This window comes from Crassostrea angulata, chromosome 9, assembly GCF_025612915.1.
Source record: "Crassostrea angulata isolate pt1a10 chromosome 9, ASM2561291v2, whole genome shotgun sequence".
NCBI lineage: Eukaryota > Metazoa > Mollusca > Bivalvia > Ostreida > Ostreidae > Magallana > Magallana angulata.
The window spans coordinates 37,069,767-37,095,081 of NC_069119.1; the positions used below are offsets into that span (position 1 = coordinate 37,069,767).

Below are 25,315 nucleotides of genomic sequence, written 5' to 3' on the forward strand. Positions count from 1 at the left end.
AATGTCATAAATGAAATTATGCATACATGTATAATTATCTGAAAACTTTTCATTGTAACGTTAAGTACATATGATTTTAAGAGAAAAAAAATTATAAATCCTAATCACAAAATCTAGTAATTTTGACTAGGCATCCAGTGTCTTGGGGTCCAAAAAATATCAATCGATAGATAAGGTTAAAAAAAGAGGTACAGTGCTGCTATCGTGAAAGTTGACAAAACTATCCTATCCTATCCTATATCCTGTATCCTGCATCCTATCCTGCAAATATAAGCTCTATCCTATCCTATCCTATCCCATACCTTCAAAATATAGGAATGCAAGTTAAATGAAACGAAATTTAAGAATTGAATTATTTTATCAATTAATGTAGTACTCAAAATGAATAATTAAATCTTAAAACCGAATATTCTTCGAGCGGGATAATTTTCTTACCCGTGTTACGGTAAAATTAAATCGTACGCGGGATGGACACAATAACGTACACAAACAGGTAAGCGATTCGATTTTTGACTTTATTATATTTATGCATTAAAAACAGATAAATAACTTCGATGCACTTATTGAGGAACTGTTTAATCAAATATTTTTATCAAATTATTTTCTTATCACATATAACTGAGCGTAATTATCATTATTCGTGCGATTCGTTCGGCGATAAATGTAAACGCGATCTGGAAATAAACAATTCCTTTAAGAAGTTTATATCGTTTAAAGTTAAACAACTCGGAGTTATTTTTAAAGTATAAATTCTTAAGCATTTATAGCTAGCCAACATTTATTAATTCGATATGTTCAGGTTAATATCGGACAGAAATATGCGTCCCTGTTATTGGGCATCGAAGTATCATATGAAACGCGAAGAAATGTCTGTTTCTTGTATAGATGTTTATCTTTTAAAATACCGAATTGGTCGTTTATAAATTCAAGCTTTTATTACTTTGCAGACTTTAAATGAAGTAAATACAGAAATCTATTTCTGACATTGTCAAATATTTCATCGAATTCTCGCAGTAACTCCGTATTTGTGTACGAATTGACAAAGATGTAGCGCCGCTATTTTAGCGCGCATCAATGTTACGCACTGCGCTCTTTATATAATAATTATTCTTAAATGGTTTAACTTGTAAAACGTATTAAATTGACATTAAAAATACATTGTCAAGCCAATTTTCGTTTCGCAAAATAACTCTGAAATTTATACTCGAATATGATTGGCTACAGGATGCAGGATAGGATAGGATAGGATAGAACTTAACTTTAATATTTCTAGCATGTATCGTGCATCCTGCATCCTATCCTATCCTATCCTTGTCAACTTTCAGGATAGCAGCACTGTATTTGTTATTTTCTTGGAGTTCATTGTTTCGCGCCAACTTTGTCAGTTTCTGGAAACACTGGATGTATACCTAGTCAATATAGACGTTGGATTAATGTAATCAGATATTGGAAAAGAGTTTTGTCCTTTGACAATGAACGGATCAAAAGAAATGTATTGGAAATTGATTCCAACAAATGTAGGAATAATTGGTGTAGTGATTCAAAAGAAATCATTCGCTGTTTCGATTAAGATTACTATTTTGAGTCTAGTAAGAATGATCGTTGACACAAATAAAGTTCAATCAAAAATACAATTCTTCTATTCAAATTTCTGAGTAGTGTAAAAGTACCCTTTCTGGCCCAGATACCTTACTATGGGCTCCTCAGAGGATCCTGAGGATCCTCTGACGTCATCCATAACGATAACAACAGCTATGACGTTGTTCATTACCATGGTTACACATGCCCGAACATCATCCGTTCCAATTGTTAACCCTCACTCTTGTTTACCTCTTGACATGTGTTTTATTGTTTACCCCCCACCCCCCCCCCCCTCCTTCCCGACTCTTTGTCTTTATAATGGAAAATAAGCAATAGTAACCAATTTGTCTTATTGGAAAAATATACATAACAGCTAGAAACAATAGACCCTATTTGAAGATAATTGTAAGTCATACAGGGGTTCTTGTAGCCCCTGATGGGAGTTTTCCATGACATTAACTGTAAGCCTCTTTCATTTATCGATAAAATATGCAAACATCAAACGAAGAAAAGATCCCATTGAAAAATTATTTAAATAGAAAATTACTCGACTGAAACACTACAGGTTTAGACTTGTTTAAAGACAAACATTACAGGTAGAAACATGTCTCAGTGACATTTAAATGCCACGTGTAACCACACTGTGACTACAAGACCGCATTCTGTTCATATCAGGCAAAATCATCTCTCGGGGGCTAATTGCAGTTATATTTTTTTGGTAATACTTTTAACAGTTTTACTCTTCTATAAAATCATTAATCGAAAAACGTAAAAAAAAAAAAAAAAGAAAAAAAAAAAGGTAAAGACTTTTGTAAGTATTCCTATTTAGCAAAAAATTATTTTTAATCTATTATTAACTCTGAACTCAAACATATAGCCTATGTATATATGTTGGCAAAATAAAATAAACAAATATATCTAATGTAATTTCAAATAGAAAAATTACCATCGCTATTACTATTCCTTATTAATAATTGTTGTGTTTCATGTATATATTAGATATAACACACGACCAATATTTATTTTTTTGGCATTTTTATTTATATATATATATATATATATATATATATATATTTATATATATATATATATATATATATATATATATATATATATATATATATATATATATATATACAAGAATTACAGATAAAAGTAAAATACATAATTGTAGTCATACATAAGCTTTTACGTCGTTTGCATTGACCCACGAATTAAATTTCGAAGGCCAGTGTAACCATTTTACAAGGTACTGTTTGTTTGGTCCTCGTCCTCTAGACTGTATTATTTTTTCCACTTAAAATTCGTCATCTTTCCGGACTTCCACTTTTTGTAGTTCTGCTTGGTAAAATGTCCCTTTGATTTCTTCGTTTTGATAGTCTTTAAGTCTGTATATAGGGAGTCCTCCCCTTAATTGTCTTTTCGATACGATGAAGATTTCTCCAGACCACTTTTCGTCATATTCACGGGAAAATATGTTTCTTAGATGACTGATTCGTACATGATCTCCTATTTTGAATTTATAGGGTTTCCTTACACGTTTTGTTTTGGGTATAAGGGGTGTCTTTTTTGGCCAATACATCTTCCACCAAAGGTCTCCCTCCTTGTCCTTCGTCACTTTAATGAGAGGAATGCCGATTGTTCTATGGTAGGTTGCATTATAGTTTCTAGCAAAGTCTTGCAGCTTATCAACATAACGATATGATTGTTTATAGGTGATGTATCGATACAGTTTAGTCTTGATAGTTTTTATCACTCGCTCGGCATAATTGGCTTTGACTTCCGTATTCTGGGCATACAAATGTTCGATATTTTGTTTCTTCAATAATGCATTTAATGTCCGGGATCGGAACTCTTGTCCTTTATCTGAGCGAATTCGGGTCGGACGACGGCCTTCACGAAGAACATTTTACTTTGAGTATGTTTTACTGTTTGAAAAATGTTCGAAAATCTTGTACAATCTTATTAATAGTAAAGATATTATACCAAGTTCCATTCAGAAATGGAACACTGAACTATCCATGCAACTAGAAATTAATGTTTCTGTTAAAGAGTTCTTTAAAGTATGTTTTAAAACAAGTGCTGATACCTCAGTACAATGGCTTCAGTACAGAATTCTTTTCAGAATGTTGCCTACAAAATACTATCTTAAAAAAATCAATGTAAGCACTGATGATTGTTGTTCTTTTTGCAAAGAAGATGTAGAAACAATTCAACATGTATTTATTAAATGTTTAGAAATACTGCCATTATGGAATAAACTCAGCATGCATATCTATTGTAAAACTACAAATAGAATTGGATTTAATGTTAATAATGTAATATTTGGTGAAATACCTCTAAATCAGGGTAACAAAGTTGTAAACTTTATAATTTTGTATACCAAACAGTATATTTTTAACTGTTTGAAACAAAAAAAGATCCCTCACTTAAAGGGACTATTACAACATATCTATTTCAAATATAAGGTTGAAAGATACATATCAATTAAATCATGTGAAATGTTAAAATTTGACAAACAATGGTCAACTGGAAAAATATTTTTGAAATTTAATTCTCCTGTAAACAACTAGTAGACTAATTGTTCTCGAACAATTAGAGGTCTTTCCACCTCATTGTTTTTTATGTTTGAAATAAGATTGCTTCAATAGAATAAACTATTTTTTCTGCGTTACTCCATTAAAAAAAGTGTCAAACGATTAAGTTTGCAATTTTTTATTGCTTGACGACCTTGACCTTTGACCTTTATGTTATTCTCATCTGACAAGGTAGACGCTTCAATACCAAGTGGTCCGATGTATCTATGATTATTGATTCCAAAGTTATTTGTGTTTTTATTGAATGTTCGAAACTTTCAGGGGCAATAACTGCTAGAAAGGGACTTTGGACCCTGTTGGTATGAATAGATTGAAGAAGCGCCTAAGTGTAATGAATACATTAGTAAAAGTTTCAAGTCTCTATCTCTAACGGTTAATGAGGAGTAGCGATAACAAGCATTCTGTACAATAGGGGCAATAACTCTATAATTGTTAAAAGGTAAGGGTTAAAGGGTTATATTTTTAAATGTCTTAAGATGTCCTACTACATCCATGAAAAACTTTTTCTCTACCATCCTAAACAAAGGAGATACAAAATTTCATTAATTAAGAGATTTCCAAATTACCTTGACCTTTGACCTTTATGTCATTTTGTTCGGCCAAGGTAGACGTTTCCATCCCAAGTGGTCCGAAGTCTCTATAATAAGTAATAAAAAAGTTGGAAGTGATTTCATAGAAATGTAAATACTTTCAGGGGCAATAACTACTAGAAGGGGGGCTCAGATCATTTCGTTATGAATAGATTGAAGAACCCTCTAAGTGTACTGAAGACATTGGTAAAAGTTCCAAGTTTCTATCTCTTATGGTTTCAGAGGAGTAGCGATAACAAGCTTTTCGTACACAAGGGCAATAACTTTGTAAGTTCTGGGAGTTATCGAGCAAAGTGTCATTTGGTACCATAACTTTTAATGGCCAATCACATAAAGAAAAAATTGTTTCAATATCTCTTGAAATAAAAAAGCTGTCCCTGGAAAAAAAGAGAAGAAAAATAATAATAATAATAAAAAACATAAGAAATACAAAAGGTCTTTCACCTGAAAGGTGGAAAGACCTAATTAGAATGTGTTTCTGATATTTATGTGTGCAAGTGTATGAAAGGGTGTGTGAGTGCCAATAAATATTTGCTTTGTCATTTTGAATTCCTTGTAATAATTATGAAAATGACAATAAAAATTTAATAAAAAAAAAAAAAAAAAAAAAAAAAAAGGAACATTTTTTAGCGCTGCAGTGACGCTTTTACCCTTTTTGTCTTTGAGAAGCTGCATCCACAAGAATTTAGAATATATGTCGATGACAATTAGTACAAACGCCATTCCATCATTTTCCTTGCTATATTTTGACATATCCATCAAATCGACATCCCATTGGTCGTCAATGCCAAGGGCAATAACTTTGTTTTTCTTGAAATGTCTTCTTACACCTCGCTGTAGACTGTATGCTTCTTGTCTTTGTAACCATTTTCTGATCTTGTGTTCACTCTATACGTATTTTCCATCTTGCCTTACATATCTATACAATTTCTCCGGTCCTGAGAAACTTCCAGCATTGACAGGATTGTAGTATATTTTCGCTAAATAATCCTCCCAAGACATGTTAACACTTCAAACATCAAGAACTGAATGAGGATAGAAGCGACTATTTCCTTATTTATATAAAATATATACACATATATATATCACGTGACATACTACGATGATAAATCAATAAACGCAAGGTTCATTAGGTCTTTTATTTTGCACACAGATCCACATTAGTATACAAAAGAAAGAGCATGGATAACAGTCTAAGAACTTTCTTCGTCATCTGATTCTTGGCTATCATTATCCTCTTCAGAATCGTCATTCTCCTCTTCAGAATCAGAATCCTCCTCTCCAGAATCAGAATCCTCCTCATACCAACCTTCTTCTAAAAGATGGCGGTTTTTGTTCAAGGCCATTTTGACAGATGCTTGTTCATCATTACCGTCGGAGAGAAATTTTTTGACATCTCTCATAGTTTTCGAGTGAATGGGTCCGTTTTGTAACTGCAGGATGAACAAGATGAATAATCCATAATTCTCAGAGAGTCTTTTAACGTCTTCTGAAGTCATTTTCTCTTCCGCTTTTACTCTGGCTTCCTTTCTGCTCAGACCTTCTTTGATATATTTATCATATTTTTGGTCCCACTGCTTTTCATTGTGTTCTTTGGCTCTTTTCATGAGATAGTTAAATACTTGATGCTCTTGGTTTTCCTTTTCATCTTCTTTCTCTTCAAGATCGACCAAAAATTGTTTCGAATGGGGTTGATCTTCGTCATCTTCATCGATCCGTTTTCTTTTTAAAGGAAACATTTTCTGGGCACCAACGTTTTACATGTCTCTGTAGAACGTGTGTATTTTCAAAAAGAAGCCCGCAATCATCACAGGAAGACGTGTCTCCAAATGACTGGTTTGCTTTTGTCTGATCTGGGGATGTCAATTGTTGATCGATGGGAGGAACTTTGAGATATGTTTGACCGCTTGATACGTCCTTGACAGAAATGCTAGTTGCCGTCTGTTCTATAAACTTATCCGTGGTAGAGGGCTGGAGATGCGTCTGTTTGCTTGGCGGGTCCTTAAGATAATGAGGGACATGTTCCGTCTTGTTTTGTTTTATAGGCAATAAAATGTCTCTGCGCATGCGCAGATGTTCAGGCGTGGTTGGTTTCAGGTCGATAAGTAGATATCCATAAGGTTTAGAGGTGGCTTCTTTAAAATGCCTCAATACATATTGCGGATTTTCAGGATATATCTGTCGAGCCAAAGTCATTACTTGCTGTCTGTCTACAGGGTTATTAAAGATGACGAGATAGTGACAATTTCGTCTCTGGGTCGGATCTTTGTTATAATACATATTCTGATTGATTGCAATGACCGACAAATTTCTATAATGACTCCCGTCCGTAAATAATTCGTTGATTCTATCGTAGACATCAGATTGTCTAAAATCACCAGGTTTCTGGTTCTCGGATGAATAAAGAAATCTTGTTCTAAATCTAATGGTATACCCTGAATAAATTCAACAGGAGGATATACATTTGTTTTGATGACATCATACAGCGGTTGCCATCGTTTATACAGCCACAGGATTCTCTCTGGAGGAGGAGAAATCTTGGTCTTACAGGGTGCAACAGCATTTTAACAAAGTATGTCTTTCCAGAACAAGTCGGTCCTGATACGTTAGCTGTAAATGGGTGTTGGAATGAAAAGTCTTGTTGTTGTTGCTGCATCTCATGTTGTTGTTGTTGTTGTTGTATCATCTCCTCTTGTTGCTGTAAACTCTCTTGCTGTTGTTCATGTGGCATCTCCTGGTGTTGTTGTTGTTGTCGTAACGCTTCAGATTCCTGCATGTAATGCTTGTATTTCAAATGCCTTTTTAAACTATCAGGCCAGACATAAACATTCGAGCAAATCTTACAGGTGTACATGTTGATTTCTTGGCGTTCTTCTGTACTATGACCGAAAAAGTTTTTGTTTTCCATTAATATAGACTTTATCACGTGATCTCATACGCATTTATGGAGATGAATGTGAAATCAATATTTTTAGTGTCCTGCTTGTTTAAAGAGACACTACAGGTTATAATTATCATATTTCTTTTTTCTTTATTTATATACACATATTTACGGATATAAAATATATTTATATCTTAAAAACATAAGTCATCAAATGTAAAAAAAAAATATGCTCGTAGTTACTTGTTAAAAGTGTCTGGAATTTATATCGTAAATAACCAATCAAATCAAGGCAGATAACAAAGTTTATAAATCGAGAATGCTAAAGCGTCAATCCTGCTCACGAAAATCTTGTGAAAAACATTCACAATGACGCACAATTAAGTGTGTTTTTGACTGTTTACCTAAAGCATTTTGAACTATTTACCATGATTGCGCATGTGCTGACATTGAAAAGCAAAACAAGATTCTTTTCCTCCATACAGATCAATTTGTTTTCGTTTTGCACTGTTTTCTTTTCATGAACAAAACTGTACATCTTAGGTTTAAGGCCAATGAATTCTTTCATAATGTGGCCTTGACACTCGTCCTTCATCTTTCCTAAGACCTTCTTATTTAAATTACTGTGGAGGAAATGATTTTCAGGATAATCACTGAAATCGAAGTAATGGTCATCCTCCTTCATGTCAACATACACATCCTCGGTAGATATGTCATAGCACAAGGAGTCTGTGTCTGTAAAACAGAGCGTGACGCGTTCGCCATACTTTTTCTTGATGTAATTGTAATGAAAATCATACATCAAGACTTTAGAGAGTTCTAAAATGGAAAACCCAACATAGATGGGTCGATTAAGGACTAGTTTTGATTTGGTTAATTCGACTGAGGCTAAATCTTCATTAAAAATCTTGAAGGATTTAAACCCAGGTTTAGCCGAAAGTTTCCAAAGTTTTTTCTTGTGGTGAACGAGCTGAATGTCAACACGTTTCCTTAAATTTTCCATCGTCTTTCCAAATACGCTGTTTGTAACAAACTAAAATTCGCTGTGTATAATTATAATTCCCCTTGGTTCACCTTTCCGGTTTATCCTTTGGAGAGCCCCTTGTTTTAATACTTTGACCCTTGGTTACCGTGGTAACATATCAATCCTGTGGGGAGCCCCTCGTTGATACCTTAAATAGTTAGTAAAAGTATGTACGGGTAGTACCCGGGAACATCAGCCGATAGACGTGGTCGTCATCCCGTCTAGTGCTCAGGGGCCTGTTTTAGAAAAACATCAGGTATTTAAACAACCCATGTTTGTACGTTTTAACCACACGTGTTTGAATAGGTTTTCGGTAGTATGTTTTTCTTTTCGTTTATTTTATCATGGTCTTTTCTGCCTTGTTTTGCTGTAAATTTCCCCGTCCCTACAGAACATCAATACCTGTCAGGGAAGGGGGGTTGTTGGGTGCTGAAATATTTCCGGCTACTGAATTTATGATAATTTATAGAGACCGCTGTTCTACAGTGAGTGAGTGAACTACGGCGGCCCTTTCGACACATCTCTAAAACTACTTATGAATTTATACCTGAGGGTGATCCTCGCAGTTTTACCAATTTATAATCGTCAATGCAGATACGTGCTTTAACTTAACATTGTGAAAGTTTGATATTTATATAATTTGTGTCATTTGAAAACTTATATTCTGCTTATTGAGTTTATTGAAAGAAACCTCCAATCAGCGTGGACGAGGCCATGGGTTATTTACATTTCCAAGGAAAACTTGCGTCTAATGAAGCCTCGATAGACCCGTGCAGCATGTGAACTTTCTACATGTACTTCAACTTAGTTCTGGTGGTTGCCGATATACCTAAACCTGACTGTAACCACGTGTTTACCTGAGGGTTCTTAAACACCACGTGCACCGGAACCGGGCTGACTATATAGACTTTTCCTTCATTTCATTATTTAATTTTTATATTTTTGTTTGTTTGGTTTTTTCTCGTTGAATTTTCTGTTTAATTTTATTTTATTTTGTTATTAAATATTTTGTTAAAAATGTCATACTTGTTCTGTTGATTTATGTAAGTTCATCAGGATGCATAAACACACATCCTCACAAATGGTGGCAGCGGTGTTACATACCTCCCTCTTATAAGACTAAACAACATTTAGTCCACCCAAACCTACAAACTAAAATTAAAAATGAACAAACGCAAACTATATACAAATGACTTATATAAATCCATATTTATCCAGACACAAAGCTATAGCATATAATTAGTCAATCGCATCATCCGAACACATTCTAGACAAAGAGTCTGCAACTGAATTCTGTGTACCACGAATATACCTAATCGAGAACACAAACTCCTGCAAAAGAAGACTCCATCGTAACAATCTTTGATTAGATAGCTTTGACCTTTGTAACCACTGCAATGGTGCATGGTCAGTCTCAATTTCAAATGGTTTACCTTCTAAATACACCCTGAGACTCTGAACCGCCCACACAATAGCTAGGCACTCTTTTTCTACCACAGCATAATTTCTCTCAGCAGGACTGAACTTTTTGCTTAAAAAACAAATTGGATGCTTACCATCTTCAAACTCTTGCTCTAGTACTGCGCCTGCACCGTGTGCACTTGCGTCTGTGCGCAAAATAAATGATCTGCTAAAGTCTGGACTTCGAAGAACTGGTTCTGATAGAAACTTACCTTTCAACTCTTTGAAGGAGTGATCAAGGTCGTCTGTCCATTTGATCTTGTTGGGCGTTCTCTTTCTCGTCAGGTCTGTAAGCGGAAGTGCTACTGTGGCAAAGTTTGGAATAAATTTCCGGTAGAACCCAATCATACCTAGAAAAGACTTTACCTTTTTCTTTGTAGTTGGAATCGGAAAGTTTTGTATGGCTTCTACTTTCGACATCATCGGGGTTTTTTTCCGACTCCCTATGGTATGACCAAGAAAACAAAGTTCATTAAAACCAAACACACATTTTGCCGGTCGAGCTGCTAAGTTTGCTTTTCTCAAGGCTTCGAACACTGTCCCCAGATGTTCAAGATGTTCTTCCCAGGTGTTGCTATAGATACCAATATCATCAATGAATGCCTCCGTGAAATCCTCCAGCCCTGTAAGAACTTTGCTTACCAGTCTAACAAAAGTAGCCGGTGCGTTCACCATTCCGAATAGCATAACTGTAAAACTGAAATGTCCAAATGGAGTTACAAATACACTTTTTCGCTTAGCGTCATCGTCTAATGGTACTTGCCAATATCCTTTTGTGAGGTCTAATTTGCTGATGAATTTAGCTTTGCTGATCTTATTCAAAATATCATCTATTCTAGGCATTGGTCTAGGATCAAATACCGTAATCTTATTCAACTCCCGGAAGTCAACGCAGAATCTCAGCGAGTTGTCTTTCTTCTTTATGAGGACGACTGGTGCTGAATACGGACTGTCTGTTTCCTCAATGATACCAAGGTCCATCATTTGCTGTAACTCACGCTTCACTTTGTCTTGTAATGCATAGGGGATCGGATATGGTTTCATCTGAATTGGCACCTCCGTAGAAGTTTTCAATGAATGTTTCATCAAATGCGTTCTCTTGGGGACATCTGTAAAAATATCACCAAATTCTTCAACTAACCACTGAATCTGATCCATTTGCTCTGCAGTCAGGTTTGTTGAATACTGTACGTCAGTTGCTGATTCTGTCTGTTGTAGGGTCGGAACTCTATCTGACACCACGTCGTCTGCTATCTGAACGTCGTCATTGGCTAAACTAGAAATAACATTCAAACATGCCATAATTTCAGACTTACTGTTTTCCTCCGGCTCTCTCTCGAACCATTCCTTCAGCATTTACATGGTAAACAGCCTCTTTGCTTTTGGACAACCTCACTTTGAAATCAACAGGACTTACTTTTTGCGTCACCTCATACGGACCTTTCCACTGCGCCAATACTAGTAGTTTCGAAGTGCTTGTAGGCAACAAAACTAAGACTTTTTGACCTACTTCAAAATTTCTGTTTCTGGCGTTTTTATCATAGTATCTTTTCTGATTCTTCTTTGCTAGAGATTCCATATCTGTAACCATTTTACGTACTGTCTCCATCCGTTCTCGGGTTTCCATCAGGTAACTTAAAACTGACGTTTGTTCCTCGGTTGGTTCTTCCTACTGCTCCTTTAATATGTCCAGGGGGCCTCTGACATGTCTGGCATAAAGAAGTTCAAATGGAGTAAAACCTGTTGATTCGTTCGGGACCTCTCTATAGGTAACAAGTACATATGGTAAATGAACATCCCATTTTAATGGCTCTACAACTGCATACTAGTATGCTTTCAACATCTGTTTAAGAGTCCCATTAAATCTGTCTACTAGCCCGTTTGCTTGGGGATGATAAGGGGTAGTTGACAGCTTACGGACCTTGAGCATTTTGCAGAGTTCTGATATGAGAGATGACATAAAATTTGTCCCCTGATCTGATAAAATTTCTTTAGGAAAACCTATTCTTGAGAACATTTCTATCAGCGCATTTGCCACACTTTCTGCGTCTTGATTTTTCATCGCAAAAGCCTCTGGAAATCGAGTGGCATAATCCATACATACCAGAATATACCTGTTTTTCTTTTCTGTCATCGGTAATGGGCCCACAAAATCAATCGCTACTCTGGAAAATGGAACGTCGATCTTTGGAATTGGCACCAGTTTCGCTTTTGGCGTTCTCCCTTTTTGCGTCCCCTTTTGACAAATAGAGCATGACTTACAATACCGAGATATATCTATATACATACCTGGCCAAAAGAAGTTTCTCATAATTCTTTCTCTTGTTTTCCTGTTTCCAAGATGTCCAGCCAGTGGCGTGTCGTGAGCTAATGACATAATACTACTGCGCAGTTTCTTTGGAGCAACAATCTGGAATACTTTTTCGCCAGAGTCTGAGTCAAAAACTCGATACAGTAAATCATTTTTCAGGATGAAATAAGACTTTCCTTCATGTGGACCATTTTGGGCCATCTCTAACACCGATTTCAAACTGTCGTCAGTTTTCTGATGCTCGATCAATTTCTCTCTATTACACCACATACCTTCATGTTCTGTGTCCACTTCTTTCAAATCATCCAGCTTTGGTTTCTTTGCATCCTCCTGTTTCCTTGTCTCTGATCTAGTTTGAACAACTCCACATTCTTTTTCATCCACTGTTTCTGCAGTCTCAATCATGGTCAAAGGTGCTGCCTCTTTCGGTACTACAATGCTTACATTGTTGCCAATGATTACATCAGCAAAAGGTGAGTCAAGACATAGCGCGTGCACCTTACCTGAAATGTATGGCGTTTTCACACTTACTATCGCCTCACTGCAAGTTTTCCTTGTACCATCGGCCAAAGTGATTACTTTTGTTCTCCCCGTTTTTTCATCATCTGAAACCAACTTACTATTAACAAAAATAGTGGAACATCCAGTGTCCCTCAAAACTGAGACAACTTTTTCACCAACTTCCCCACTTACCAAATCTAGACCCGATTCACAACATGTTTCAAGACTAGACTCATCAGTAGCTGATACGCCAGACAACTTAACAACCATCTTATTCTCATGAACAACATCACCCTGATCAGAAACTATCATATTTTCATCAAGACACAAACCAAACCGCTCTTTCGACTTTTGATTCCCTTGGTTTTGATTAAAAGAAGGTTTCGACTGATATGTACTACGCAAAGGACAAGTTCGCACAATATGTCCTACCCGGTTACACTTGTAACATGTTTTACTTTGCTCTGATGGCGAGACATGCTTACCCCTTTGGAACTGACCTGAACCAAACTTATTTGGTCTGGGACCCGGCTTTTCCCCTGCGTTACCTCGTCCACCACCTGCATTACTGCCTTTATGTGCAACCTGAAATGACTCCGACAAAGTTATAACATCTTTGATAGACTTTGGAGTATGCTCACGAACCCACAATTGCAAATCATTTGAACAACTTCCTATCACCTGTTTTCTCAAAATCAAATCAAACAACAATTCAAAGTCTGACCCAATATCCTCCCTATCACACCAATGGTGAAAGAACCATTGAGATTTATCCCACTTTTGTAAGCCCGCTATTTTCTCAAATGATTTTAGAAAAACATCAGGGTCTTGACCTTCTTCAAATTTGGGCAACTTTACACTAGGAGTTTGAACACTCTGAGGGGAGGGACCAGTTTCTAACTCTCTTTCTTTAAGAGCTAACTCTTTCAACTTAATCTCTTTCTCAGCCTCCCACTTATCTCTGTCTCTCTTAGCTTGACGCTCCTCTCTTTCATGAGCTAACCTTACTTTCTCAAGTTCTCGCTCAGCTTCTTTCTCTGCCCTCACTGCCTCTCTTTCAGCCCTAGCAGACTCTCTTTCAGCTCTCAGTGCCTCCTGCTCCTGACGCCACACCTCTAAACAGTCCTTGACGCTTGACCCATTCGCGATAAGCTCGGTCATCCATTTCGGCATATGTGACATTGTGAAAGTTTATGCACTGAAAGATACAAAAATAAGAAATATCAAAGTCAAAATTTCTAACATGCAAACACACGAAAATCTTTTGATTTATGCAAGCTCAGATGCATCCCACCGCTGCCACCATTTGTGAGGATGTGTGTTTATGCATCCTGATGAACTTACATTAATCAACAGAACAAGTATGACATTTTTAACAAAATATTTAATAACAAAATAAAATAAAATTAAACAGAAAATTCAACGAGAAAAAACCAAACAAACAAAAATATACAAATTAAATAATGAAATGAAGGAAAAGTCTATATAGTCAGCCCGGTTCCGGTGCACGTGGTGTTTAAGAACCCTCAGGTAAACACGTGGTTACAGTCAGGTTTAGGTATATCGGCAACCACCAGAACTAAGTTGAAGTACATGTAGAAAGTTCACATGCTGCACGGGTCTATCGAGGCTTCATTAGACGCAAGTTTTCCTTGGAAATGTAAATAACCCATGGCCTCGTCCACGCTGATTGGAGGTTTCTTTCAATAAACTCAATAAGCAGAATATAAGTTTTCAAATGACACAAATTATATAAATATCAAACTTTCACAATGTTAAGTTAAAGCACGTATCTGCATTGACGATTATAAATTGGTAAAACTGCGAGGATCACCCTCAGGTATAAATTCATAAGTAGTTTTAGAGATGTGTCGAAAGGGCCGCCGTAGTTCACTCACTCACTGTAGAACAGCGGTCTCTATAAATTATCCCATGAAAATGGAAACGGCTACTCATAAATACAGGAGCCGGAAATATTTCAGCACCCAAGAACCCCCCTTCCCTGACAGGTATTGACGTTCTGTAGGGACGGGGAAATTTACAGCAAAACAAGGCAGAAAAGACCATGATAAAATAAACGAAAAGAAAAACATACTACCGAAAACCTATTCAAACACGTGTGGTTAAAACGTACAAAAATGGGTTGTTTAAATACCTGATGTTTTTCTAAAACAGGCCCCTGAGCACTAGACGGGATGACGCCCACGTCTATCGGCTGATGTTCCCGGGTACTACCCATGCATACTTTTACTAACTATTTAAGGTATCAACGAGGGGCTCCCCACAGGATTGATATGTTACCACGGTAACCAAGGGTCAAAGTATTAAAACAAGGGGCTCTCCAAAGGATAAACCGGAAAGGTGAACCAAGGGGAATTATAATTATACACAACGAATTTTAGTTTGTTACACTGTTGTTCATTAATTTGAAAAAATCTTTTTCAAACTCGTTGTTAGCTTCCTTTCGTTTGCTCGTATTAAAATCAATGTAGGCTTTGAGCCAAGGGCTTTGCTTAAAAGACAGAACCCGATGAACTTTAGTCAGCTTCATTCCCAAAGAGAGATAGAGTTGCAAATTTCTGTAGTGGACAACATAATTCTCTTTATCAAAAAGATTGGGAACTAGTTTGGTAGACGTACCCTCCTTCATTTCTAACTTAAGTAAAAGCTCTTTCTGATAAAGGGAAAGCATCTCCGGTTTAATTTGGAAAGATTCGGGAGCCAAAGGATAGTCGCTGTGGTAGTCGTGCAATTCTACTGGATATTTAAGATCAACCTCATACATGTATCCAGTGTCTCCATCGAGAGAAACGGAGTGAACGTCCAGCGTTTTCATTTCATCAGGGTTTAACAAACAAAAATCATGAGTCGGCAGCGACTGACTCATGGCCCACCCGTATAAATTGTTGGCGTCCAGATACATGAGGTAGTTTGAGGATCGATGGGGATTGTAATCGCTAAGATATGGATTATTAGCATTTGCATACCTTTGAGAAATCATAGCAATGCCCCCTCTGAGCCCCTTTTCCACAAACAGATGCATATCTGGGTCAATCAAAAGCTCAAGTTGAACACCTGTCATCTTGAGAGCGGCCTGCCACGCTAGCCCCGGGGCCGTGTAAAAATGAGCTGCATCGAGGCCATATATATCTAAGAAGAGATTACGAAAATTTTCAAACACATCAGCTAAAAGATGCACGTCGGTTTCCATGTACAGATCATGGTATTGTCACAAATTCTGAATGTTAAACACATCCCACACCCATTGCGCATGCAAATAGTCCTAGTCGGACACAGTTTTGCCATCTAAATCATTGTAGAAAGCCCGTTGTGGCGGTAGTGTTGTTTCTTGAAACCTCTTGAACGAATTCATGTAGCGGTAAGGATACACCCCTTTTCGGCTTAACATCTGAAGCTTTGTCTGATCGTTTCCTGGATGAGTAGCGACTACGTGGGCTTGTAGATGAGGAAATTTATGAAGACCTTCTTTGGCTAGATTGGTGGATAGTTTGTCTAGAGATGTAGACAAAAATTGGAAAGTGTCGATGAAATCCAATCTTCCTAACGAAAACGAAATGTATTTCTCGTGGTTTTGAGGAATACAGTTGATCTTTTTGTGCTTGAATTTGGCGAAAGCATTCATGATATGGTGAGCATCGTATCCTTTTAAGTTGTGAAAAAATACTGGTATTCTTTCTTTGAGTCTAAAGTTTAAATTACAGTTACTGTGAGCTGCACCTCGAAATTCATAGGCATTGCCTCGCGTAAGATTCCCAGAAGCTCATTTTCTAATTTTATTAGATGGTCAATAAATTTGTCAACGGCATCATGACCACGATATGTTACGTGATTCATCGTAGTATTTGATGAGAGTCCGACAACTTTGTAAGTAAATCCCGAGGGCACGTGTTTTGCTAGCTTGATCGTTGAGGACTTGCTGGCATCCGGTTGACAACCATAATGCCTCTCAAGAATACTTTCAAAGTCAGCATAGATCACAAATGGAACCTTCATTTGTTTGGAGACATTGCTGAACTCGAGCCATTTGTCTTCTTCGGTTGGCATTTCGGTCCGCTGTGCACCGTGTACCTCACAGTAAGGAACGTGTTTTTCTAAAAGGCGTTGTTTAGTAAATCCATGGAGACAATAATGACAGTGATACAGTCGATTTCCTTTTTGCCCATCATTCAGTAATCTGTTAAGGCTTGTTATCCAACAATAGTGTGAGTGTTCTCCCTTGTTTAGAATTAGGAAATCTACATGCTTTAATCCCCTTTCTTTTGTCAAATGGAGAGGATAAAGTTCTCTTTTTTCATAACCGAATACATTGATGGATATATTGTTTCTCTTCTCAAATTTAGGAATGTCTCTGACCTTGACGGGAAATTCAATGCCTGAGAAGTCTAGCTTATCTATATGTTGCACATAATTAATGACTCGCTGAGGATTATTCGTCATAGGGTAAAAAGCAGCTAATTTTGACCACATGAAACATTTTTGATCGGCATTATGGACATTGACAATGGCTTTCTTGCTGGCGAGTTTTGTTGGTAGTGGTAGATAACTAGAGCCTTTTATTGGGTTATATTGTACGATATGAACCGTCACTCCCAAAACCTTGTCAAGTACCCAGTTGCTGCTTTCTCGCTGATATTCAATGAAAGAGTTGAACATTTTCATGATGCTCTCCCTCAGAGCGGACTCAATATCGTCATTGTTTAACAGTATATGACAACGTCCGTGAAAGTGGGGCTCTGCAATTTCTACTTGATCATCTTTGGTCTTGGTAAATCGCACTTGCAAGGTGAGATGAAATTTAATTCTCTTCCTTTTGGTACGCTCTTTTTTTAAAATCGATCGAATGGTTTCTTCCTTATTTTTTAGAAATGTCAGAGGATCCGCGGGTAGGTTAAGGCAACTCCGAGTTTAATGACCGTCAAAATTATGATCAATTTAAAAAATGTTTATTTTTATGAAAACAGCGCGGGATATTAATACCAAGTGAAAGAGTTCACCAAGATATTATTTTTCTACTTCGGAATAGACTCGATCTTTGAAGCTTCCGTGCCATGGTATCACGTGACAGTTAAAAATAAATCACTTTTTTACCTTAACAAAAAATCAAAAAGTGTAACACTACCCCGAAGTTCATTTGTATGTTTGCTACAATAATTCGATTGGCAATTAGTTCATGTTTATTAGTATTACTGCTAGAATCCTATTGTACATCGCATAAAATAAATATTGTAAATATTTATCGGAAACCCTCTCAACTTCTAAAATTTCATTGAAAATACTACGTATATTTCGTTTAAAACAACAAAGCACACGATTCTAGCAGCACTTTTCAGGTAGTTTAGGTCATATACCGTTGGTATTTACCAAAATCATCTTTCCTTATATCCGAGGTAGTGTTACACTTTTGCTATTTTTTGTACACACTTACAGAGGAAAGGCTGGTCAAGCCATATCAATGTCGATCTGCTTACCTTATAACACTCGCTGATTAAGCAAAATATCCATGCCTGTATTATCCTGATTATATTCTAACTGACACTCATCTAAATCTTAGGTATCTGTATTAAATAAGTCTTATTTCGGCATTGTTTACACTGCATTCCGATAATTTGTCTCCCGACATGATCTTCTCTTTTAAACATGCTAGTGACGTCATAAATGTTAAGTATACGTAATAGAGAGAAATCGAAGATATATTCAGTTAGAAGAGTTTCTAGTGATATTTTATGTCTGTAGTTTCTATAATTTAAACCAGAGATAAAGTTAAAATCGACATGTTTCTGAGTAAAATATGACATCATGCTGCTTATTGTGACGTCATATCGATCAGAGGAATTTGATCGCTGTTAGCTGCCTTATCATACCCGCGTCGTATTTGCTTTTGTCAGTTGCTTCTATAAACACTTTCTTTAAATTACCCTCTATAGTCTCTTCTTCTGAAAAACAATCCTCTTTTGCTTCTTCATCTTCATTTTCTGTAAAGCAATAAAAACATTACAAACAAAAACGTTCAAAACAAATTCGTGCTTTTATAAAGCTTACGAAAGAATATACAAGTACAATGTATTACTTTACCTTTGATTTCGTTCGACGAGTTTCCACTGCCTGTTTGATTAGGGCAGACATTTTCTTTGTCATCATTTTCGGCTATCTTTGTATTTGCCTCCTTTATAGATGCACATGACCCTTTATCTGAATTTTCAGGATGATTCTCGTATGACGTAAATAATTATCTCTTCTTTTAAAGTCTCTGCCACACGTCTGACATCGAAATGAATTTGATCTATGTGCTGATCGATGATGTCGATGTAAATTTGATAATCGAGTAAAAGTTTTTCCACAATCTTCACATGAAAATTTATCTGCAGCCATATTGTTCTCTGTTAATCAAAAAAATAATAGATAAGTTATATTTCTACACCAGTTTTAAGTAAAATCGCTTTAATTCTGTGCCAATTATATCATTTATAAATGTGAATTTGAATATTCAATCTGAAAAATCTCACTCGATTATAGAAAAACAAACCGTAGTAAAATTGTTCACTCAATCGTAAAATTTCTACCTTTAAATATCATTATCTAATTCACACACGAAAGAAAGCGCTGTGAAATCACTCATCTAGAAATCCCAAACGTTAAACCATCGTAGCCATACTATTTAATGTTTGATAATATTTCATTTTTTGTTATTTATGTGTTGTTGTTTTTTATTTAGTGAGTTCTGCTTATTGTCTTTGACATGATCGGTACATAGTTTTGTTTTGGTTTTTTTTACCTTTTATGGTATGTATTCCATTCTCCAAAAAATTAACAACACAGTTCTATCTTCTTTTATTCCATCTGTGAAAAGGCATCCTCGACAGTTTCAATAAATGTGATTAAAAATCGAATTATTTCTCTATATATAACTACATATATCTCCATGGTGATTCTAGAATCACAATGTATTTGATTGGATATTTTATTATCACGTCATTCAATCGTCATAATCATAACAATTGTCGATAACCAATGGTAAATTTCCATTTGGAACTCATATCAGATTTATTTACAGGTTTTATTTTGATGATATATACACTGTAAATGTTCGAGTTCGAGGTTAATTATAGATATGAAATAATTACTGTTAAATATAAATACTCAAAAAATGTTATCTATAATTCATATTTATTTATATTTATAAATTAAGGGATTGTTTCGATTAACGATTTTATTGCAGAATAAAACTGTTAAAAGTATTACCAAAAAAAAAAAATATCGGCAATTAGCCCCCAAGAGATGATTTTGCCAGATATGAAATATAAATACTCAAAAAATGTTATCTATAATTCATATTTATTTATATTTATAAATTAAGGGATTGTTTCGATTAACGATTTTATTGCAGAATAAAACTGTTAAAAGTATTACCAAAAAAAAAAAATATCGGCAATTAGCCCCCAAGAGATGATTTTGCCAGATATGAACTGAATGTGGTCTTTCAGTCACAGTGTGGTTACACATGGCATTTAAATGTCACAGAGACATGTCTCTACCTGTAATGTTTGTCTTTTCACAAGTCTTAACCTGTAGTGTTTCGGTCGAGTAATTTTCTATTCAAATGCATTTTCAATGGGATCTTTTCTTCCGTTTGATGTTTGCATATTTTATCGATAAATGAAGGAGGCTTAATTACAGTTAACGTCATGGAAAACTCCCATCAGGGGCTACAAGAACCCCTGTATGACAAATAGGGTCTGTTGTTTCTTGTTGTTATGTATATTTTTTTCCAATAAATTGGAGAACTGGATCGGGTTGCTCAAAACATTGGTTAACTTTAACCACTGGTTAAATCCCTTATCCAGTGGTTAAATTTTGACCAGTGGTTAAATTATGTTGCTCAAAAGTTAACCACTGGCTTAATTGCTTAACCAGTGGTTAACTTTTTGCTTAAGTTAACCATTCTACAAAGCTGGGTTAAGACTTTTAACCAGTGGTTAAACATGGCTGCTAGGTTGTTGTTTGACCTAAACTTTGGCAGACGACACAAGAAACAGCGAGTTTACAGACATTTCAGTCATAATTTTGACGAGGCGGAATACAAACAAAGGTACCGGTTTTCTATGGAATCGCTAAGATTCTAACAGATCTTATAGAACCAGAGTTATGCCGCCCCACCCTGAGGAGTCTTTCCCTGTCCGCTATAAACCAAGTAGAAATCGCTTTAAGGTACTTTGCCACAGGTGATAATATGAAAACTGTGGTTGATACCCTTGGTTTTCACAAGTCAAGTGTATCAAGAAGTGTGCACGATGTTTCGCAGGCCTTGACTGATGTTTCTCCCAAGTTCATTAAGTGGCCCTCTACCACCAGGGAAAAGATGGCCATCAAGAAGGGGTTCTATGGTATTGCTGGATTTCCCGCTGTAATCGGCGCGGTTGATGGCACTCATGTCAGAATTATTGCCCCTTCTGAGCATGAATCAGTTTATGTAAACTGCAAAGGATTCCATTCAATCAACACCCAGGCCATCTGTGATCATGAAGGTGAATAAGCAATATATTTTGATAGATCCTAATATATTTGAAATGAATATATATATATATATATATATATATATATATATATATATATATATATATATATATATATATATATATATATATATATATATATATATATTACAGGTTTAACACTACAAATCGTAACGTAAAGTCATTTATATCAATGACGTCTAGCTGTTTGGATGAAGGCGGGGTTTGCATAATTATTTGAAAGAAAATAACATGTAGTGATAATAATTTAATAAAAGCAATTTAATTGTAGAAAACTATCTCTCTCTTTCTTTCTTTCTCTCTCTCTATTTAAAACTAATCGACTATCCCTCTACTTTCTTTACAGGCCGTTTCACCAACACAGTTGGCAAGTGGCCAGGGTCAAACCATGATTCTTTCATTTTCCGAGGATCCAATGTTGGAACCGACCTTGAGGTACATCACAGAGGGATTGATGTTGATGGGGTTTTACTGGGCGACAGCGGCTACGCCTGTGGACGATACCTCGTCACTCCCTTCTTACGACCAGTAAATCAGTAAGTATCAGACACGTGTAAATATGAAGCATATCGTATCTAATCATTTTTTGCAATAATTTTTTCCACATCCACTTCAATGCCAAACTGAGAGAGAGAGAGAGAGAGAGAGAGAGAGAGAGAGAGAGAGAGTTTTAGTTTTTCCTCTAAACAATTTAATCACCTGATTTTAAAATCTATGAAAAGAAATGTTTGGTATTGAAATTACGTAAACACATGAACTATTACACATACCGGTATATTTCAAGAGCTCAACAAAACTACAATGCAGCTCATACAAGAACAAGGGCAGTAATTGAACGCTGTTTTGGATGGTGGAAAAGACGCTTTATGGCTTTACATGGAGAAATTAAGGTATCAAAAATTTTAAATATGAAAGTTATAATGAATTATGGATATCTAATATCAATTATAATATTAATCCACATATTTAAACTGTACCTGTAAATAGCAGTTTACATAATATTTTTATTATATTCAGTGCGCGGGTATGATAAGGCAACGAATGCGACTAAATTCCTCTGATCGATATGACGTCACAATAAGCAGCATGATGTCATATTTTACTCAGAAATATGTCGATTTTAACTTTATCTCTGGTTTAAATTATAAAAACTACAGGCATAAAATATCACTAGAAACTCTTCAAACTGAATATAGCTTCGATTTCTCTCTATTGCGTATAATTATCATTGATGACGTCACAAGCATGTTTAATAGAGAAGATCATGTCGGGAGACAAATCATCGGAATGCAGTGTAAACAATGCCGAAATAAGACTTATTTAATACAGATATCTAAGATTTAGATGAGTGTCAGTTAGGATATAATCAGGATAATACAGACATGGATATTTTGTTTTATCAGCGAGTGTTTTAAGGTAAGCAGATCGACATTTATATGGCTTAACCATCCTTTCCTCTGTCAATGTGTACAAAAAAAGGCAAAAGTGTAACACTACCCCGGATATTATGAAAGATGACTTTGGTAAATATCAACGGTATATGACCTTAACTACTTGAAAAGTGCTGCTAGAATCCTGTGCTTCGTTGTTTTAAATGAAAAATACGTAGTATTTTCAATGAAATTATAGAAGTTGAGAGGGTTTCTGATAAATATTTACAATATCTTTTTTATGCGATTAACAATAGGATTCTAGCAGTAATACCAATAAACATGAACTAATTGCCAATCGAATTATAGTAGCAAACATACAAATAAACTTCGGAGTAGTGTTACACTTTTTCATTTTTTGTTAAGGTAAAAAAGTGATCTATTTTTAACTGTCACGTGATACCATGGCTCGGCCGCTTCAAAGATCGACTCGATTCCGAAGTAGAAAAATGATATCTTTGGGAATACATTCACTTGGTATTCATATTCAGCACTGTTTTCATTGAAATTAACAGTTTTTAAATTGATCATAATTTTGACGGTCATTAAACTCGGAGTTGCCTTAACATACCCGCGTGTAAACCTGAGAGAGTATCCAAAATCATAGTGGCTTGTGCTGTATTGCATAATATAGCTTTGGACAGAAAAGAAACAATGGCTGAAGATGATAATGGCATTGCTTGTGATGAAGAAGACTTGGGAGGAGTCGCTGTTCAGCCTAGAAATGATAACATTCGCCAGTTCATCGTTGATAACTACTTTTAATGTGTTTCATAAAATTACACCTCATTTTCTGTTTGGACACTGTAAAGTGAAACTTCATATTTCAGTTTTTTAATTTCCAGTGACACTTTTTCTTTTTGCAGCTTAATGAGTTCAGTCTCTTCTTTGATTCTGCACAGGTCTGCTTGTAGAACTTGTTTCTGTAGATCAGATACATTTTCTTCACATTTTCTCTTCCTCTGTTTATCTGTAATGAAATTTAAAGCATCATTTAATGAAAGTTTCTCTCTCTCTCTCTCTCTCTCTCTCTCTCTCTCTCTCTCTCTCTCTCTCTCTCTGTTTATTTATTTATTTATTTATTTATTTATTTATACACACACGCATAGACACACAATTGACATGAAATAAGATAAACCTACCATGACAATGTGATTTTTTATTTATCCTGGCCCCTCTGTCTGTCACTTCTACTAAATATCATATATATATATATATATATATATATATATATATATATATATATATATATATATATATATATATATATATATATATATATATATATATATATATATATATATAGGTAAATCCAGAAAAAATTCACAGTGGTCGGATAAGATATAGAAAACTTAAATGAATAAAAACACAAAGTCCGAGTAAAACATAAGCGCTTTCATTTTCATCTTCAGATGTTTTACAACTAACCAAGGTAACGCCGTTATTGTGACGTCATAATAACGTTAGCAAAGTCTCTGGTGTTGACGTCACAATTTTGGCGTATTTTTAAGCATAACACATATCAATGAAATAAAAACAATGTAATTTAACACAAACATTGAAATGGTACACGGATGTTATAATAAACTGTTCAATTTAGGTTTATATATTCTTATAAAATGTTTTTCTTTTTCTCGTCTTTCAGAAGTATTACACTCGCACATTTTATAAAAAGGGAAAACAGTAAAAGATTTCTTTCCACATACGTCCAGATGTTCACTGAGTTTTATTTTACGATATTCCGGTGAATTAATATGTTGTTTATGTATCCGGATTCGTTCCCGTAATGTATTTCCTGTTTCACCAATATAAAGTTCTCCACAACCAGAACATGTGATAACATAAATTAAATTTCTGGTTTGGCATGACATGTTATTGTTGATAGTGAACTCTTTTCCACTAAAGTTAAATTTTTGTCCTGTTTTGATATACGGGCAGGTACCACACCGCGGATCTTGGCATTTGGTTACTTTGTAATCTGTTTTTTCTGTGAAATTTGACTTGGTGAGAATTCTTCTTAGATTCTTTGGTTGTCTTTTACTGTTAATAAACTTCTGTTTTTCAAATATTTTAGAAAAGGTTTCATCCGTCTTCAAGACTTCGTTAAGATGTTTGACTGTACGAGTAACGTTTGGATTTCTCGGGTTATATGTTGTTACTAATGGGATTATGCATTGAGTTTTGTTCCGTTGAATGGGATTAAGTAAATCTTTTCTATCTAATTTTTTACATTTCTCAATGGCGTCATCGATAATTTTTTCTGGATAATTTCGTTTCATCAGGAACTGCTTCAGTTGATGTAACCTCTGTATTTTTACAGTCTCACTGTTGACTATGGTACATATCTTTCTTGCTAAATTATAAGGTATAGCTCTTTTTGTATGCCG

General features: G+C 35.4%; 1 protein-coding gene and 1 long non-coding RNA gene across 2 annotated transcripts; one reads left to right on the top strand and one right to left on the bottom strand.

The window, feature by feature from the left end:
• Window positions 1–18,833: 18,833 nt before the first annotated feature.
• LOC128162561 (uncharacterized) lies at window positions 18,834–20,056 on the bottom strand. Its single transcript, XR_008240684.1, has 3 exons — window positions 19,740–20,056; window positions 19,040–19,344; window positions 18,834–18,939 (listed from the first exon to the last, which is right to left on the bottom strand). It is a non-coding gene; the product is annotated as an uncharacterized LOC128162561 (long non-coding RNA).
• An 890-nt stretch (window positions 20,057–20,946) lies between these two features.
• Window positions 20,947–23,890, top strand: LOC128162325 (putative nuclease HARBI1). The gene is made up of 5 exons (XM_052825471.1): window positions 20,947–21,019; window positions 21,106–21,489; window positions 21,845–22,034; window positions 22,283–22,390; window positions 23,507–23,890. Exons 1-5 carry the CDS (start codon window positions 20,947–20,949, stop codon window positions 23,691–23,693), a joined length of 942 nt encoding a protein of 313 aa, XP_052681431.1. The 3' UTR covers window positions 23,694–23,890.
• The last annotated feature ends 1,425 nt before the right edge of the window (window positions 23,891–25,315 follow it).

What these genes read in the sequence shown, in the direction of transcription:
- LOC128162325 (XM_052825471.1), top strand. Translation starts at nt 20,947, where the DNA reads ATGGCTGCTAGGTTGTTGTTTGACCTAAACTTTGGCAGACGACACAAG. An exon ending in TTCTTACGACCAGTAAATCA is followed by an intron (nt 22,035 to 22,282) that starts GTAAGTATCAGA and finishes GTATATTTCAAG; the next exon opens with AGCTCAACAAAACTACAATG. An exon ending in TTACATGGAGAAATTAAGGT is followed by an intron (nt 22,391 to 23,506) that starts ATCAAAAATTTT and finishes CATACCCGCGTG; the next exon opens with TAAACCTGAGAGAGTATCCA.